Genomic DNA, 19,389 nt, shown 5'->3' on the forward strand with positions numbered 1-19,389 from the left:
ACATTTTTGCAAACATTATTTCCTTCCAGTTTTAGACGTTTTGAAATATTTGAGAGCAAAACATTGTTAGCGTGTTTCTGCTGCTTAGTAAGTGCCTACTTTCAATAGAATAATTTCTCTCATCACCTCTCATCATAGAATGTAGATAATCACAAGATAGCATAATTATCCCATAATTCCATCAGGAATCAAACTCCCTTTTTATTATTCAATCTCTCTCTCTCTCTCTCTCTCTCTCTCTTTCTGTAGCTTTTTTTTTTTTAATCTTCAAAACTCCAGCAGCTTGGTTCCATCTCGTCCAATAAAGAATTTGCAGCCTATAATCCATGCCTGAATATGAATGAATGATGCTAATGAAGTATTGCATTACATAAAGCACACATGAAAGAGCAGCTAATTGCATTTGATGGTGGGGGCAATTCAGACAGAATTCTTAAACGAACAGTTAAGTCCTCAGTTTTAAGGCTCCCCCATTTTTTTTAAGGGGAGGTAAGATGAAGATTCGGTGTGTGAAATAAAATGCATGTGTGTATATCCTCAAAAGTGAACAGACATAACAAAAGACAGATGGTTGGTGGATTTCAAATGGCAGCATGGATTTACACCCAGTAGAATCACACAGAGACATTTTATAAATATGAATGGTCTGTGTTAGCCCATCAGGGCTAGATATAAGTCCTATTTTTTTCATTAGTGAAGCCCACGAACAACCAAAGCCAGACAAATACAAGACACCAGGGCACTGTCACCAGTATGACCCCATTTATTCCCTGAATCACCCTTCATTAAATGCTACCTTTTGGCCATGCCATGGATGGATGAGAATCAAAGTTAGCAAGGCTGCAAGTTCTGAATAATAAGATCTCTCTCTCTCTCTCTCTCTCTCTCTCTCTCTCTCTCTCTCTCTCTCTCTCTCCCTCCCAACCTTGACTGTGTATTCAGATGAGCGAGAGGTGACAGAGTGCTCACTCCTCTATCCGTTTGACTGTAATCAATTCGATTTTGCAAAAATGGCATTGCATGCCTGCAAACATGTCACGCTTGTTGCCGTGTCTTGTAGGTGAGAGGCAGCAAAAAGGACAGGAAATTATGTTTTAACATTATAAATATACATGCTTATATGCACACAAAGGCATTTATTCTGAATTTAGTTTGCATATTTCGCCATGTCTTCTGCCACATAGTGTGCAAGTGTTTATCAAATTGCCTTTTGAGGAAAATACATTTGGCTTTTCACAGTTCAGTGTCTGGTTTGGGTGCATGTAGCAGGATGTACACACACACACTGTCATGACCTCAACCACTATGAATTAAATAGCAATTTTCACATTACATACTTCCATGATTTCACTACTGGTGGAGAAATAAATTAATATTTGTATTTTAGTGGTCAAGTGTGTGTGTATGTGTGGTGTGTTTCTGTCAAATAGAACAAGAAACAGTAGTTAACAGAAACAGAAGAAGGTAGATATTTCTGAGAATTACATATATATATATATATATATATATATATATATATATATATATATATATATATGTATATATAATGAGTCCAAAATATAGATGTATATTTAGACATACTGTACATACTCTCCGTAACTCCCCAACTCTCGTCCTCATTCACTGTGCTCAGCAAAGGCCTGAATATGCACCCAACCCCTGCCTCAGCCCATCACTGTAGCAGCTCATTACAGCTAAGTGGGCATATAATTATCATCCGAAAACCCCTACATCCACCGGAGTCTCTCAAACTTGACATTTTATCGTATTTATCAACACATGCCACAAATGACCGCAGATACCTTCTCCTCAGCCTCGCTCCGCCATCTCTCAGTGCCTTCGGCCCCCCATTCCCTTCCATCTTTCAAGTCAGTTTTAATTCAAACTCTCACAAACGGATGCATTCCACTTGTAGACTCACAATTAAGGCAATTTGGTTTGAATATGTAACGATGTCATTACCATTCCAACTAAATTAGTGCAGAGACTAAAAGGTCAGTTAGGAATTTTCCAGTCGGTTAGAGCCTCTCACATGAGATTTGGGAAGCAAACACAAAAGTGGTGGAAAAGCTGGACGATTAGCAAGCACAGTTGGCATTCGTGCCAGAGGTGACTAACACTCTCTGGTCCCTAATGCTGAAGGAGTGGAGGAGACAAAGACAGAGTGAATGCAAGTGTATCTGAAGTCACCACAACTGTCCATACAGGGTTTTCATTTTTTACTTGAAGTGTCTTTTCAACCTTACTTTGAGAAAGAACATGATTTTCTACTTGTTATCCTTCCTCATGCACTGGAACTTTCACTGGATTAGGGCTGCTAAATCAACTATAACTGCAGTCTCCCATGGAGTAATAATGACTTCCAGTTGTGTTGTTGCTGATGTTTGAAGTTCTGGTATCAGTGTAAGTGTCCATCCACAAAGTGATTTAGACTGCAGTCTCAAATGCTACCGATCAAGTGAGGCTTTAAGTGTCAAGCAGATAATACTTGTTTTGCATGTACAGCCATTTAGTTTGCATTGATAATTATCCACAGGGTCTTTTAGGTAGCTACTCTCTTAAACCTCTTTCACACTGAGGTTGTGACCCAAGGGTTTTGCTGTTTGTGTGAACAAATCCACATAAATTGTCCAATTCAAGTATGGGCTTTGGTATGAAATTGGGGCCACTGGTGTTTATAGTAACTTACTTTATCGGCTTACTTAAGTGTTCAGATACAGTCATATTGAGTTATAGAAACTCTTTTACAGTACATACGTATTGTGAATTTTAGCCCACTCACCCATAAGTGCCTCTTGATCACAAAAAAATCAAATAACAAAAACAGATTGTATTGAACTCATGCCAGCACAATGCTGAAAAGAGTCAGAGATGTAGACCCAAGTTTTTTTGTTGACAGCAACAACCTGGTTCCACTTGTGACATCAAGACAGTCACTATAGTGATTTCTGTTCACCCTTTCACACCAAAGTGGAGGGTTGAGTAGGGTTGCAGTTCTCCAACAGGGTCGACCACTTCACACCTACAGCAAACAAGGTTTTTACCAGCTCATTGCCTCAGTGTGAGAGGATTATGGGTGGTTGTAGTGGGGGAGCTAGAGAAGGAGGGAGGGAGGGAGGGAGGGAGGGAGGGAGTGATAAATAGAGAGATAAAGAGAGATGGGGCCGGGATAACACAGAGGCTGATCGTTGGATAATCTTGAACAGCGTGCTCTAATTAGAATTCTTATGATACAATTTGGTGGTTGTAATTAGTGGAGATGGGCTGGCTCCTCTCCACGAGCCTTGTTAGTGGAAACACAGCTGTGTTAGAGAGGAGGAGAGCAGACACTCTGCTCTGTCAGAGAAACCACAAAATAATGCCTTCCTCTCTATCTCTCTCTCTCTCTCTCTCCCTCCCTCTCCCTCCCTCTCTCCCGGCTGCTTCTGTATCTGTCTCTTTCCCACTCTCTCTCCGACACAGCTCAACTTGGTGTCCAGCGTCACCATGTCCAAGAACTTGCCCTCAGCGTCACCCCCCAACTTACCTCAGACACCCACCACGCCCACAGCGCCGATCACACCCATGGCCGCCATGCCCCAGGTACCATCAGTACTGGGAGGAGCCAACGTCCCCAGCATGGGAGCCATGCGCAGACGCCACTCGGACAAATACTCCATGCCACTTTCGTCAGGTAGGACCAACTACTCAGCACTGCATGTCACACGCATCATACATACGTACGTACATACATACAGTACATACAGTACATACATACATACATACATACATACATATGTTTGGTCAGTGCCTGAAATTCACTTTCAAGCAAATCTGTTTTAAATGTGTTTGATAACATGTGAATCCTCAGAAAAAGGCAGCATACAAGTCTTTGAAACAAAGTCGCTTCCGACATTAAATTGCTTGAATAAAATGTGAATAGAGCCTAACACACGCACGCACACACAAGCACACACACACACACACACACACACACACACACACTAATACATTAAGATATTGGGGTGTTAAATGCAAATTGACTTGGATTAAATTCAGAATTTGTTGACTTGATTGTTTTTCTTTTAAACTGAATTTCTATTCACATTTAATGATGTCATCATGCTGAAATTGCAAATCACATGTGATACCTCAACTCAGAGCCCTGCACTATTAATAGTACTCACCCTATAATGGCTTTCTAGTACTTTTGTATTTCATGTGCACACACACACACACACACACACACACACACACACACACACACACACAGTGACTGCATATACACTGAATATACACTGAAATAAACAAACACACGACCACAGAGGCTTGTTGGTCTTACCAATGTGTGATGTCTGGTTGATTTATAAAAGCACGCCTGTGTTTAATCACTCTATATGTAAATAGACAAGAACTTCCTCTGTGCATAAATATTACATGAATGTTAATTAAGTTCAAATAATGGTGAAAAAATACAATATTTATTACATTAAGGCATTCCATGTATTAAGCTTTGCATTTTAAACGGCCTGTCTTTGATGTTTATATTTACTCTCTCTGTGTTTAGTGTGAAGACACATAAATTATTCAACTTCACCCTAACTAACTACACGGATCTCATTTTATGGATGTATTAGTATTTAAGATCTCTCACGAGAGAGATTAATTAAAAATGCATTTTGTTAGACATGGAAAATGCTGATTTGATGTGCCCCTTCTAACCCCCCCACCCCACCCCACCCTTTTTTTCTCCCCCTCTCCCCCTCTCCCCCTCTCCCCCCCCTCTCCCCTTTCTCTCTCCCCCCTTTTAATTTGATGAAACCTTGAGTAAATTCAATACCTAAAGGAATAAAATTTACCAATTATTTCAGGTGGTGACACAGTATTTATTTTTCCAGAGATCGCCCCAAACTACGAGTTTTATAAGAACGCAGATGTCAGACCGCCATTTACTTATGCAACCCTCATAAGACAGGTGAGTGGGAAATAAATTAACTTTGCCTGATTAGATTAAAATTAATTGCTGCATGAATCATGGCAGCTCGCTCAATCCGTTTGTGTGTGCGTTTGTGTGTGTGTGTGTGTGTGTGTGTGTGTGTGTGTGTGTGTCAGTTACGTGGTCTCGTTAGTAAACCATTATTTGATGTCATCTCATTTCAGGCTATCATGGACTCTGCCGACATGCAGTTAACGCTTAATGAAATCTACAGCTGGTTCACACGCACGTTCGCCTACTTCAGACGCAATGCTGCAACTTGGAAGGTAACCTTAATGAACCCTCACCCCCCTTCCACCTGCACCTCCAATGCGCCCTTTCACCCCTCTTACAGTAAAGACCACTCCTCCTTCCTGCTGAAGTCAAAAACCTCAAGAAAGCATATATTTACTCAGCCCTGAGTGATTTGTACTCCTCTCCCCTTCCTCCTGAATAGAGCCCATTCTCTCTTCTTATTTATTTTTTCCGCCATTCTGCCTTTTCTGTTTGGAAATGACAGCTGAAAGAATTATTCTGCCTCAGATATCGTTTTCTAATTTGGTGCAATTAATAGCAGAGCCTTGGCGTGGAGAGGAGAGGGCTCTGACGCACTAATTATAAAGCAGCCACTCCATCATCAGCACCTTTTGTTAAGAGAGACACCCCACCTCCTACTCCCGAAACCACCTTCTCTCGCATATCATTGGTTAATTAGGAAGAAAGATGGCTGTTTGCCTGTTAACCAGCTCTTAGCCGTGTGAAGGGGGGGGTAGGCCAAAGATGCATGCACACAGGAGCTGTCTTGTACACACACAAACACATAAACTGTTTCTAAGAGAAGGGTTAAGGGTATGTTCACGTGGAACTAAAGCAGGGAGGAAAGGGAGAATTGGCTTGTCATGGAGGGAGCACTCTTTATTTACTCACACAAAAGGGCCCATTTGTATATCTGTCCCGACAACTTTATTGTCCTGTCTGCCTTCACAAAGATGGTAAAAAATGTCTTTCCTGCAGCACATGTTTTAACCAGAAGTGTGTCTGCCTGCTGATAAAGAAAGCCTCGCTCGAGCGTCGATGTCTTCAGTGTTTTATCCCGTGGTCCCAGCACGTCATTCGTTAGCAGCCTTTAGCCTTTGTGGCTGCACAGAGGACTGGAGGGAAAACTCAAACCAGCCGCTCATCAGTATGCAAGCCATGGTGCAGCACTAGATTTAGCAAAGTGAATTAATTTGGATTTGGGATGCAAATGAAGCACATGGGCGTGTGATCACCAATTCAGGAGGGCATGCAAAAAGATCGGTGCCCTTTTCCAGTTTGTTAGGTACAGTACGAGTGAGGTTTTGCTGTGTAATAATGTTATGACAAGATATGTTCTCAGAGGTTCTGTGGCTGTTGTTACATTTGCACCACAAAACAACACAAAAACATGCCTACATACATATTTGCCTTTTTAAATGTTTTTTTCTTTCTTTCTTGGTTTTCTAAAAAGAAAAGTTCCTTTGTTCTTGTGATACAATAGCAATGATATCACAATGGCATTAGAAATATCTCGTCTCCATGTCTCCCACCCCACACAATAACCAAGGTGATCTATTTACATCTACAGCTCCACAATTCCCTTTGTAAGTATTAGTGGGATGATCAGCGATGGGCTTGTCATTTGATTAACGGAGAGAATTTGTTAAAAAAAAAAGAGAGAGAGGAAAGAAAGAAAGAAATGAAAGGTAGTTTAATATCTCAGCTTGGTCTCATCAGCTCAAAAGAGGGATCTACCCCCCCACTTCCCTCTCTCTCTCTTTTTCTCTCACCCAGAAGCTTATTAGTTCTAACTATATAGCATGCATAATAAAACTGCTCATTTGCTCATTAATATTAAAATTATCATATTCAGAGCCATGGGCATTAAGATCAATCAAATCCTGGGATTTTCAGGTCAGATGCGAGATCTGCTTATGAGTTTTTTTTTTTCTTTCTTTTTTTCTGAATCCCTTTTTCTTTGAGAAAGAGCAGTACACACCAAGCAAAGGAAGATGATAAATATGAGAGGCATGGATATTAAAGCCAGGGTTATTATTTGTAGAGTCTGATGCATGTTTTAATTATGGTCATATGCTCGTATTAATATAAGAGGGCTTTTTTTCTATAGGTTTTCCGTATTTTGCAATTAATGAAAACACCTTACTGGTTTACAGTATGACAGATATATCCTGTTCTAATTTAAATACAGCTTTGATAATAAATTTGAGAGATAATTGTGTCATGTAAGCATGTATTCAACACCAGATGTGACACCACATGGAGAATATTTGGACATATAGATGTCAGACACAGTTCACCTTAATCCTCCTTATTCGCGCACACACACACTCTCTCAAACACACACACACTGACACAAGGGCCTCCTGATGACTGTCTTTTTTCTTGCAATACTGTCATCTCTAAAGCGATGTGTCCATTAAGAGAAATGCTTTACCGGAGCAGAAAGGGTTACTGACATCACCATTATCAAGGCCGGCATTACCACTTCTGTCACCACCATAAGCCATTCGCTATGCTGATTACCTCCTTTTAGCCTACTTACTCTGATTGATATGTACTGTGTGCAGGACTTGTAAGAGCATTCGCTCTCACTCAATTTTTACTAATTAAATCAATGGTGCGTGAATGTTGAGAATTTCTTCAAAATGCAAGAAAAAAAATCAATTTCCAAGCCTTCTTCTTCTTTTTTTTTTGTACTTGACGGTTAATGAATGAATATGATTAGTTTTTACCTCATCCCTCTGACCTGTGTGTCGTGTCTCTGCAGAATGCCGTTCGCCACAACCTCAGTCTGCACAAGTGCTTTGTGCGCGTGGAGAACGTGAAGGGGGCGGTGTGGACGGTAGATGAGGTGGAGTACCAGAAACGCAGGTCGCAAAAGATCACAGGGTACGGATTCTGTCACCTTGCTTCAGATCTTGATCTGAAGGTCAATGACATCTAGAGGATCATAAAGAATCAAATTCTGCACTGTTCTTTGAAACACACCTCTCCCTGTGCCCTTTTTCCTGTCCATTTCTTTCTTTCTCTCTCTTTGTTTATACATACTGCACAGTCTCCCTGCTGTGCAGTATGCTCTTTAGTTACTAATGTTTGATGTATTGTCTGTTTAAATTGTTCAGTCATTGTGGTTTTTTCTTTTTTATCCAGAAGCCCATCACTTGTCAAGAACCTGCCCTCCAGTCTTGGCTATGGAACTGCACTAAACGCCAGCTTACAGGTATGAACCAAAAGCCTCAGAGAACCTCTGACTCACCAGCTGCCTGTGTTTTTGTATTTGACTGACAGCCAGGACTACTGCCTGACTGATTGACCAATTGAGTGACTGGATTAGTGTGGTTGCTGTGAACAATAGGGCTCCACATTAGTACTCACACTCATAAGAGCAAGTTTCTTTTTTTCTAACTCCGGTTTCTGCCTCTTTCTCTGCTCGTGTGTGTTTCTGTATCTCTTCTCTCGCACCCTTCCTCTCTCTCTGTCTCTCTCCTTTTCCCTCTCTTTCCTGTACACCGTCAGACTCAGAAGGCCACCCTGTGGTCGAATCAGGAAGCAACTCTCCATCCTTCTTTCCAGTTCTTTTTCCCTTCTTTCAGCTGTGGCAGCCACCCTAGATTGATAGCGGCATGTGCAAATGCAAGGGCATGTGCATTAATATTTATCTAAGCTGTCATAAATGATTTGGCTTCATAGTGTACGCCGGCGAGGTGCTCATGGCAAAAACTTTAAAAATTTAATCACTGTATATAACTTTAATGCGCAGCAGGCGAAAGTGTCAGGAGTTTTTTATTATTTTGAGGTAAAGTTTGGGGGGGACTTTTTTTAATAGCCACACCACACAAGGGCATATGAATGGCAGCTGGGGGCAGGTAGTTGTCAGCAAGGTGTCATGGGGAAAAATAGCCTGAAACAGAATAAGAAAACGTAAGCATGAGACAACTGTGTTTTAATAATTACTTTGTTAAATCTTACCACTCTCTCGCCTGTCACTTCTCCCACTCGTACCACTCTTTATTCCTCATATCCTTCCTCCATCTCCCTTCAACCCTCATGTAACGCTCACCTGCCTCGTACCAACAACCCTCATTCAAACTCTAATCCCCAACATTGCGTCTCCCTCTCCCTCCCTCCTGCAGGCTGCCCTGGCAGAGACCTCCCTGCCTTTGCTGGGGACCCCCGGCCTCATGAACAGCGGCTCCACGGGCCCGATGGGCGGCAGTTGCCACGGCCTCCTGGGCGGCGACCCGTCCGGCCTGATGGGTGGAAGTCCACCTGGACTGTTGGGCGGGAGTCCGCCGGGACTGCTGGGTGGCAGCCCCCCAGGTACGCTGAGCGGCAGCCCCCCCACCCTGATGCAATCCGCCCACGAGGAGCTCAACGGCTCGCTCGACCACCTGGACACCAACGGACACAGCAGCCCCGGATACTCCCCACCAGTACACATGTAAGTTCCTTCAGATGGACGAATTACTCCTACTGATGATTCTGTGTATGTACTGTACGCACTGTAGCTACACACAAGCATGTATATGATAATTAGGACTGTTTATATTTAAAAAGAAACATTTTTTGGTGTTACTTATGATTATTTAAAATTTGAAATAAGGCAAGGGAAAATATAAATGTAGAAATGTCATTTGAAGCTTATATACTATATATGAGGAATTCCATTATCTCTTTACTTTGCATTACCAGTATCATTTAGTGTGGTCAACATTGTCTTCTTGCTGTAAGACACACAGTCTTTATATGTATGAGTACATCACATCTGGTTGATGTTCTTTTAAAACAGCTCTACTTCTTTAAAAAAAAAACATTTGATCATTGGTGAATATTAGTAAAATAAATTATAAAAGCAACCTTGATAGTGCAACTGAATGACATTAAAACTGGCCAGTGGTTAAAAAGGCGGCCCCTAACCCAAACTTCACAGACCCACACACAGCTGATAGAGTCCACTGACACCCAACAAAGTGGACTTATTATCCTTTAACCCACGGTCCCCCCTGCTCACTCACTGCAGTGTTTGAGAGATAATTGTGTCATACACAGACTTACATTTTTGAGTAGCTATCTGAGAATGCAAGCACATGTTCAACCCCACCCCCCCTCACACAGTCAAACACACACACACACACCGCTGCTCCTACACTGAAATCGCTCACTGTCCTTTTGCCCTTTGTTAGTTTAATTGCCTAATATTTAACCCATAGTACCGGTATGTTCTTCAGTTTGCCATGACCCGAGGGCAAGGTTCAATTCCTAGCATGTATCATAAGCAGACCTCTCTTTCTGTCTCTGCTTTGGTAATGTTCACTGGCACTACCTGAGGTGAGCCTGACGTTTCAGATAACAATTAGTTCTAATTCTATAAATAGGCTCTATTACACATTCGTTTTTAATTACTCCACTGTCTGCATTATAGGGGTTTAGCTGCTATATTTTATGCAAGACTGTTCCTATTAATATTGAGCAAGTGTAGCATTAATTACTTTTAAAAAAAATCTCTCCCTTTCCCATCTCTGTTTTAATGGAGCTAAGAGAGAAAGAGAGTGTTTTTAAAAATTGATGCGTGAGTTTCAGGAATGTCTGAAACAACCTGAGCCAGTGATGTCACACAGGTCTGCATGAGCCCGCACTGTGGTGAAGATGGCATGCAGGGAAACACACACACGCAGGACACATTCTCAGACAAACAGAAATTACTCATTCTCATCCGCTGCCCATCAAAGCTCATGTCGCAAAGTCAGCCGACATCAGTGAACCACTTCTGTAATGGATAAAGGATGCACTCAGGCTCCATGCCTCTCTCAGAGTGTATCTGTGAGAACAGAAGAGCCCTACCAGACGTCTATACATTAATCTATTTGGACGTGTTTACCCCTCTCTGAAATGGGGTGTTAAGTGGAGCAAATCTGCCCAGCTCTAGACAGAATCCCAGTGTTACCACTCCCCCAGGTCATTTAAGTTTTAGTAACCGGACAGCATTGACTTTCCCTTTCTTGCATGCTTTTCTCTTCTCTCTGGCCATGCCGCCTTGACACCGACATGAGTGGCTATGGAGGACGAGATGCATTCATCCATCCCTCTCTCTCCTCCCTCCCATCCCCGCCTGCCTTTACACCGCCACGACAACCCACCAAAATGGAAGAAATGTGTTTTTCATGACCGGCTTTTCCAAGATGTTGTTTAAATAATGGAGTGGCTCGTAGCACTAAACTAAATAGTACATCACCTTGAAGGCCTTTCTCAGGAGAGGACTCCTCAGCACAACCAAGGCAATCCAACAATTAGACAAACCACTCCTTCCCCTCAACGTCTAAAGGTTAATGCTATCTGCTTAACCGCAAACCAGATCGCCCCAGGCCATGCTGGGTGTCTGTGTGCGCGTGTGTTTGCGCGCGCCTGTGTGTATGCATGTGCAATACACTCATGTACACCCTGAGGGGTATGCTTAAAAGTAGTAGTACTGTAAACCAGGAAAGACTAAAACTGTAAAATTAGGGTTTCCAACATGAGTAAATTAGCAACTTCACACATAATGAGGAGTAGAATATTTAGCTCGTAACTTTATCGCGTACTCCGATAAAAGCAAATAAAATCTGTTTAATATCACTCTATTTTATCAGCAGTCACATTTAATTGTTTGGTGACCGCCCCTCTTTGGTGTTAGTTAATGAATTATAGTGAGATGTTATGAATGTCTTTGATTGCCCCCCCCAAGTCCTCACCACTGCCTTCGCCTCCCTTTCTTGCCTCCGCCCCCCTCGCCACACCACCTCTCCTGCCCCCTCCCCCCCCAAACCCACCATTAGGCCCGTGGACTAATGACCTTATTTGCATCCCTGACATACCTCTGCATGATTGCTGGTGCTAATCTCCAATTGATGTGAGAGCAGGCATCTCGAGAGCACGCACACATACGTGGCAGGGCACCACGTATTTATTACACTGCAAAGTCCAGCGTTTACTCCTGAGTGACTCAATAATGGCAGCTAGCCATTAAGTACTAAATGGCTCATCCACATATTTTAATAAAGTGTCAGAAAGCTCAGGCCTGTGAATATGGTCCTGCATATTTTTCTTCAAAGCTACACAAACACCTAATGAGCTGCATATTAAAATAACAGCAGAGACCTTTGATTTGTGATACATGTCACATTCAGCCGTGTCAGTTGATCAATGTGATGTATTCAAGTACACACTGATTATGATTTTTTTAAGTAATGGTGACTAAAAGATGATCAGGATCTTTTTAGGAAAGCAAGTTCTCTTCACAAAGCGAGGCGGAAATTTTTTCTGTATGAATGTATTTGTCAACATCTCGTCATGTCGGCTCCCATAAGCGGAGGCTGCTGTATAAGCAGATAATAAATGACAATATGTTAAAATACATGTGTAATGATATAGAATGTCTTCATAGGAAAAGTTATAATTGTTGACAAATACTGTACATTAATAATCACTCAAAAATGTCCTTTTACTACATTATAGTGTGTTATAAAGAAATTATTAAACCATTGTATGCTGCTTATATATGCTAAATAATGGGACCTCTTATGAACTAGTTACTGTGTCCCTTTATCCTTAATCATTTTGTTGTTGTTGTGTGTTTTTAGGCATCAGACAGCAGCAAAGATATCCATATACAAATGGTAATGATTATTTTTTATTTTGGATTAATTTGTCAATTTTATTTCAATCAAATGTTTTATCATTTACTCTATAAAATGCCATAAAATAGGAAAAATATGTCCAAACTGAAGGACTGAAGTCTTTTTTACAGTGAATTTTCTGTTAGTCTGTTAAGTATCATTAAAGCATTTAAGTTACTATAGTATGATTGTACTTTATGCATAAAACAACAGAACCGAATGAGCTTCTTGTTAAGAATTACTGTTTGCATTCAGTAGACTGTATTGCCAGGTCAGAGGGAGCAGAGTAACCTCTGGCTCAGGGGTTTTTCTTTTGCCTCTCGCTGCCTCCGTGAATCTGAGGGGCAGAAACAGAAATATTCATCGCTCCGCTTGCATCCTGCTCAGATCAGCCTTCTCTCTTCATCCCACCACATCAGAATATTAATTTACAGTATTTGGCTCTGAATATTAAAGTCATCTGTACCTTTTAAAATTCTTTTCAAATTCAAAGACCCCCCCCTCCCCTCCTTCCCACTGATGAAGGCAGCCCAGGAGAGAGGCTATGAGACGAGTCCTAACGTACTACCACTTGATAAGTCTCCCTCTCTCTCCCCACTCTCCCCTCTTTCAAAGTCTAGGGGGATTTTCTGATGCATCCGATGTGTCAGAAATAATTAGGTTTTGTCAGATTTATCATCGTGGCACAAACCCCTCTCCCCGACTAGGGCCCCAGATCATGTTATGCCTTGTTTGTGTGTGACAGCATTATTATTCTTGTTAGTCGCCCAACACTTCTTCTTTTTTTTTCCGCCCACTCCTCTGTTGTTCTGAAGGCAGAGGCGTCCTGCTCACAGCGCTGCTTCTGCTTCCTGCCCAGCGCTTATTGACAATGGCTAAAGATATTCATCCATTTAGAGTTAAAAACATGTATCATGGTGTCCGAGCGAACTGCCGGGGCTGAAGTTGATTAATGGCAGAACCTAGCTGCCGGTTTTTCCTCTTGAGGAGCGACATGCACAGCCCCTGCATATTAACGAGTGGCTGCGCTTTCTATTAACTAGATAAAAAAGCCTCTCCTCTGCCTTTGCTCCAGGGGGCTCAGGGATGAGAAATTCTCCATTATTTATCATGTGGCCTGTTTTTTTTTTTCTCCCCTTTTTTCCTTTTTCATGTATTTCAACCTGGTGTCATCAGTAAACTTTTAAATGCCAAACATGTCTGGAACATCACAGCTTATCGGCCTTACAGGGGCCATGTTTTTCATACAATTTTCATGCGCTTACTTACAGTAGACGTGAGGCATCATGTCGAATTAGCGTCTCGCAAACAACATGGTTGTTACTTTCACAAGATAATGCATGTAATGGATGTCTGGTTTTTGATGCAACAAAATATTTATCTGTTATCTGAACACCACATTGTGTATTCCATGTGCAGTAAAGGAAATTAATGAACAGATTCCTTGATCTCTTTTACATATTATTTAATAGTGGCAATTATTAGCATTACTATATTTTTTGTTTTGGTCAAAGCAGTGCAGAATTTGCCATCAAACATAAAAAAATCTCCCATTTATTGCCAATGTGATTGTGTCACAGGCCACCTGTTCACGTGAAGGAGGAGCCACTTAACATGGATGACGACGACTGTCCGATGTCACTGGTGACGACAGCCAATCACAGTCCAGAGCTGGACGATGACCGGGAGCTGGAGGAAGGGAACTTATCAGAAGACCTGGAGTGACTAGGATACAGTTTTTGGACGACGTATCCCTTCACCCAGCCGCACTGTTTCTCTCACACAGACCTCCTGCAAGACTAGAAACCACTCCACAGTCCAAGCAACCACAGCTGACTCTCTCTTTGTCTCTCTCACCACTGGGACTATTTATTGCGCATGCATCCGGATGGAGACTGGTCCAAAGGAACTCTTTGTTGCAGCCCTTTGGGATCCCTAAACATGACAGGCATGAGATGTCTGATTAAAAAAAATTAACTCTCTGAGACCTATTTCATTAGAGATGGCGTGGCCACATACAGTAAAGGATGATGGACTCATGGATGGGGGAAAAACATGAAACAAATGAGCAAATCATGTTCCGTTGAAAGCTAGCGGCCTCATATACTGCCAAAAAGGAAGACGTTTTATGTTTGTGAATAATCCAACCCCCCAGTAGTTGTTAATGTCTAGAGACAATTGCTGGTTCAATTCAAGTTGTTGCTCTGTTATCATTTGCACAGGAGTAGTCTCAGAAATTTGTGTCACTGCCTGTATGTTGCTACTATTATAAAAACCAGTATATTATTTTTAGCTCTTTTTTTTTTTTTTTTTTTTTAACCATCGTTAATTTCCAAATATGATTTTAGACACCACCAACTGTAAATGCCATTCCCTAAATCACACCAGTAACGGAACTTCGGTACCAAAACTGTTGTTGCAGCTGTCCAGAAAAAAAAAAAAAAAAAAAAAAAAAAAAAAAAGTTGGCTTCCAGTCTATTATCTGTTTGTGATTAAAAGTTAAAAAAAAACTGGAAATTCAGTTGGGGAAAAAATAATAGTTTGTGTAAAGCACCATTTACAAAACAAATGCATTTCTGCATCATTTTCTCCTTGCTGTTCTCCTTACCTCCTCGTTCTAAAGCTTTGTCTACCTGCAAACAGTCACAGGCAACAGCTAGAAACCAAAGCCAACACTAGCAATGGCCAATAGCTTATAGACAGAAGCCACCAAACTCCTCTTGGTCCGTCTTCTGTGACTTTAAACTAGTACAAAGAGAAGCTTTTGTTCCGCAAACTACCTTCGAATAACCTCTGGGATTGTTTCATTTAGCCCTATACAAAGATGATCACGAGTTAAGAGAGAGGGGAAATAAATGCTGATTTTGATGTGTAATTTGATTAACTCATAGAACGTCCACTTTGGAGATTTTCTGCCAGACGTACCGTAAGTATAAAAAAGGTGATGTGATATTTGAACTGCAGGCATTTTGTGCTGGTGATTTGACTGGTAGAGAGCAGCTAACTGTAAAAGTGGATTATGACCAAAACAAAACATTTGTGTATTCAATGGAAGTGCAGAAACATTGTGTTGTTGTGAAGTTTATTTTAAGTTTTTACTCTTTGTTATGCATTACACATCAAAAGTCATTGGGGTTTTTTTTTTAATGATTTTTTTCTAACCTGGTGAATATGTAATGTTCTAAGTGGGACTGTCAAAATAATGTCACGTCTTATTTCCGTGGCGGTTTTGTTTCCGAGCCGCGTTGAAACCGAAACTGAAAACATCGCTAACCAAACATGAAAAATATCTAGTGAAGCCAAATAAGTCATAATTTCAAGTTGATATGAAATGATGTGGCTTGGTTACCATGTAAAAGCAAATAATAATAGCCATTGCAGAAGAGGATATCTAAGGTGAGAGTTAACCTTTTCTAGGTGATATTTGCTTTAACTTGTCATCAAAAATACTCATTGTGTGTTTCATAGCTTCTAAACTCTACAGATGCAACCGGTGTCAGCACTGATGTACTCTGTATAGGTAGCCAGCTTTTTATAACACACTTGGTATTTATAAGAAACTAAAGAGAAGTAGTTATTGTGGAGACCACGTCCCATCATTTCCCTCACAGCTAATGTCATCTAGAAAAGTGTTGTTGCTTTAATGGTCATTTCTGTTTTCAGTAAACCAAAGTTACACAAAATTCTGCCTCCTCTTGTATGGGATAAAGAAATGCTCAAAAAAAAAAAAACAACCACACACACCCTGGCAGAGACTAGCATACATGCGCACGTACAGACACACACACACATATATACATACACACACACACACACACACACACACACACACACACAGACACGGACCCCGAGCTTTTGCCAACTTTCTCTCCAGCTGCAGAAAATGTACGCTGTCAAAGAACCGACGAGTGGCTTTGTATCGTGCTGTAACGAGCAATGCGTCTGCCTGCTTTGACCAAAGTGGAAACACTGTGCTTATGTTGTTTTCAAGTGTTGTGCCAAGCCAAGGAATTGGCTGTAAGAGCTTAACACGCAGACACATGCAGTACTGTACAAACACACAGCATGTCAAGTACATACACACACATACACACACACACATATATACCAGTTCCACGTCAAGAGGGTACTGGGCCCAGGAACAAAGCTTATCCCTTCAATACTTAGCTGGAGTCAGCAAAACGACTTGAAGACAACGTTCTTAATAATCTTATCACACCAAATAAAAAGGACGTGGCGTCTTTCAAAAAAAAAAAAAAAAAAAGGGTTCTCCCACTTACCCAAAAAGGCTTTCTAAAAGCTTCTACCTCTGCACAACAAATTCAGAACAATTATGACAGATTGCACGAGTTATTAGAATGCCACAAGAGCTGTTACACTTTACTACGCTTGTCTCATAGGACGTGGCTCAAACCAACGTTTACATTCCCTGCGTCAAGATATGGAAGATTTGCATTGTAATAGGTTGTCCTCAAACATTTGTAGAATGATAATGTATAGATTACCTGTAAGGGAATATTGTGTTTTAAAAATGCATGTCTAAAAATCATTTGGTGGACTGGAAACAAGAACCAATAAAAAGAATATAATAAAAATCATCGGGACGATGGCCTAAATGTACGTACAATGCATAGGAGTGCATTACCTCAGATATACTGTTTTGGGAGGGATAAAACCTGTCAGCCACAGAATGCATATTACCTGTAGATTTGCATGGGTTTTGTATAAATTAAGTAAAAAAATGTCTAAAATAGTTGCTTGCACATAATACCAGAAAGACCTCCAGAACTGCGATCTGCTCCTCCACTAGATTTTAGGATTGTCTGGATTTTCTGGGTTGATTTTGTCTGTATTTTGATAACTGTGCATACTTATGTAAAAAAATGTTGGTGGACCCATAAATTTACCAGACTTTTTTCTAAGAGGAAAAAAAAATCTCAGTGTTTCTTTTCTGACTTACCTGAATTTTTACTGTTTCTCTCTCATTGCTCGCTAAGAATAGCAAACCTGCTTTTTCTGCATCTGCTTTGCGTAGCTGTAAGGCTTAACCTAATGTGTGTATTTATTGCTTGTACCTCTGTGCATACTTTATGAAGCATTATGTCTGGCAGTTGAGTCATGTATCCTTTCTACTGCTATCCTTCTCTAATAATTGGGAATATGATCCCCCTATGTATACAGTAAATTGGGACTGTAGCAAACATATGTTTATGTAATTGGTGAAAACTTTTTTCGTTTGTTTCATTTCCTTTTGATCGAGATTCAACTACTTTTTTTGATACTTTTCATTACTGTGTACTGTGTCCATACTTTAAAGGTTCTCTGACATTAGAAGGTCATGGTTGAGAATTGTAACAGACGTTATTATTTTATGTATTCATGGCATTTCACTGCTGAATAAAATAAAGGACCAAAACTTGGAATTTGAAAAGCAACTGTCTACCTCCAGCATCAGAGAGTATTTCTTTTCCCTCCACTGTTACACATATATCTTTTATTCTACAAAGGCACAGCCATGAAAATCTAGCTGGCATTACACTTTTAACGTTTCAGGAGCAGCTACTTCAGAGATGTGAAGGAAGGGGTTTGGAAAAAAAACAATTAAAGTTTAATGTATATGTTACAAGGCTTTGTTCCAGCTTGCAGCACCTAGAGTCTTGTTTAGAGGAACGGGACAAGGCACTGTCTTGCCCACCCCTCTGGACCTGTAATGGCTTTAGCCTTTGTATGATTCAACCTCACTGCTTTCATGTACCACAAGCATGTCCCAGTATACACGGAAGTACTGCACTTTGTAAGGAGCGACTTCCCCCGGCTAGGATTCATTTCTGGGCTACATACTGCAAAAGTGGTTTTGGCACAAACCACATTATTAAGTCTGTTGTCATGCTCATGTAAAAAATATCTGCCTTATTACCATCGAGGTTCTGCATCACGTAGAGAAAACAATGATGTGAAATTTCAACAGACGTCTCCCAATTTCCATCCATCTTCAAGACAGCAGTTTCCTCTTGACACTTCAAAAGAAAGAAAAAAACATGGCTTTTAGCCTTTTTCGATTGATGGATGTTGACTGGTAAAGCGCTATGACATGCCGTGTGGCTAAATCAACTCCAGCAGGCCTACCACACCTTGTCGGTCATGGAGCAGCCACACACTGACACCCTCATTGAGATTCAAACTGAATCTACCATGACCAATAGGTTGCCCATTAGCTCGTCTGTATGCCGAGAGCCTTCTACACGTTCCAAAGGGTGCTCAGGGACATCGTGGGACCCTTTGAATCATGTCCGCTGGTCATTTAATCGTAACGCTGATGCATGTTCTTTTTTCCTTACCATATGATGTCCCATGAGAGGTCAGAAAACAACAGCATTTTTCATAAAGGCATGCAGCAGACACACTTCTCTTTCTTTCCCCCCCCAAATGACAGTCCCAGGCATCAGCCATGGCAGGCTCCTGTTATCTCGTCAGCAATGGCGTTCCAGAGCATTAGCTAGCTCGCAAGGCGCTCGTCTTCCGTGCTATTTATGCACTTGGAAGTGTTTGTGAATTCAAGTGAGGGATCGCATACGGAGTGCAACAAGGGCCGCTGTGTACTACACAACATCAGAGGGAGCTCCGACATTAAAGTGTGAGAGCGCCTGCTATAGACCCTTCTTTCAAAGGCCATGAAATAATAATGGGTTGTGGTTAGAGAGGTATCCGTGAGTCACACTGGCTGCTTTTCATAAAGTGGAGTTA

At 41.2% G+C, this 19,389-nt stretch overlaps 1 protein-coding gene across 17 annotated transcripts in view; it reads left to right on the top strand.

Annotated features, from left to right (window-relative positions):
• The window catches only part of foxp2 (forkhead box P2), a 104,371-nt gene extending 86,291 nt beyond the window's left edge, over window positions 1-18,080 (top strand). For 10 of the 17 annotated variants that reach the window (XM_051392134.1, XM_051392131.1, XM_051392140.1 and 7 more), the window contains 8 exons: window positions 3,463-3,673; window positions 4,851-4,954; window positions 5,140-5,241; window positions 7,761-7,882; window positions 8,144-8,213; window positions 9,127-9,434; window positions 12,610-12,645; window positions 14,226-18,080. In XM_051392134.1, coding sequence (XP_051248094.1) covers window positions 3,463-3,673; window positions 4,851-4,954; window positions 5,140-5,241; window positions 7,761-7,882; window positions 8,144-8,213; window positions 9,127-9,434; window positions 12,610-12,645; window positions 14,226-14,370 — 1,098 coding nt within the window. In that variant the 3' untranslated portion in view covers window positions 14,371-18,080. The remainder of the gene's footprint in view (window positions 1-3,462; window positions 3,674-4,850; window positions 4,955-5,139; window positions 5,242-7,760; window positions 7,883-8,143; window positions 8,214-9,126; window positions 9,435-12,609; window positions 12,646-14,225) is intronic. The other 7 variants (XM_051392136.1, XM_051392148.1, XM_051392141.1 and 4 more) reach the window with 3 other exon arrangements.
• The last annotated feature ends 1,309 nt before the right edge of the window (window positions 18,081-19,389 follow it).

This window comes from Dicentrarchus labrax, unplaced genomic scaffold, assembly GCF_905237075.1.
Source record: "Dicentrarchus labrax unplaced genomic scaffold, dlabrax2021, whole genome shotgun sequence".
Taxonomy (NCBI): domain Eukaryota; kingdom Metazoa; phylum Chordata; class Actinopteri; family Moronidae; genus Dicentrarchus; species Dicentrarchus labrax.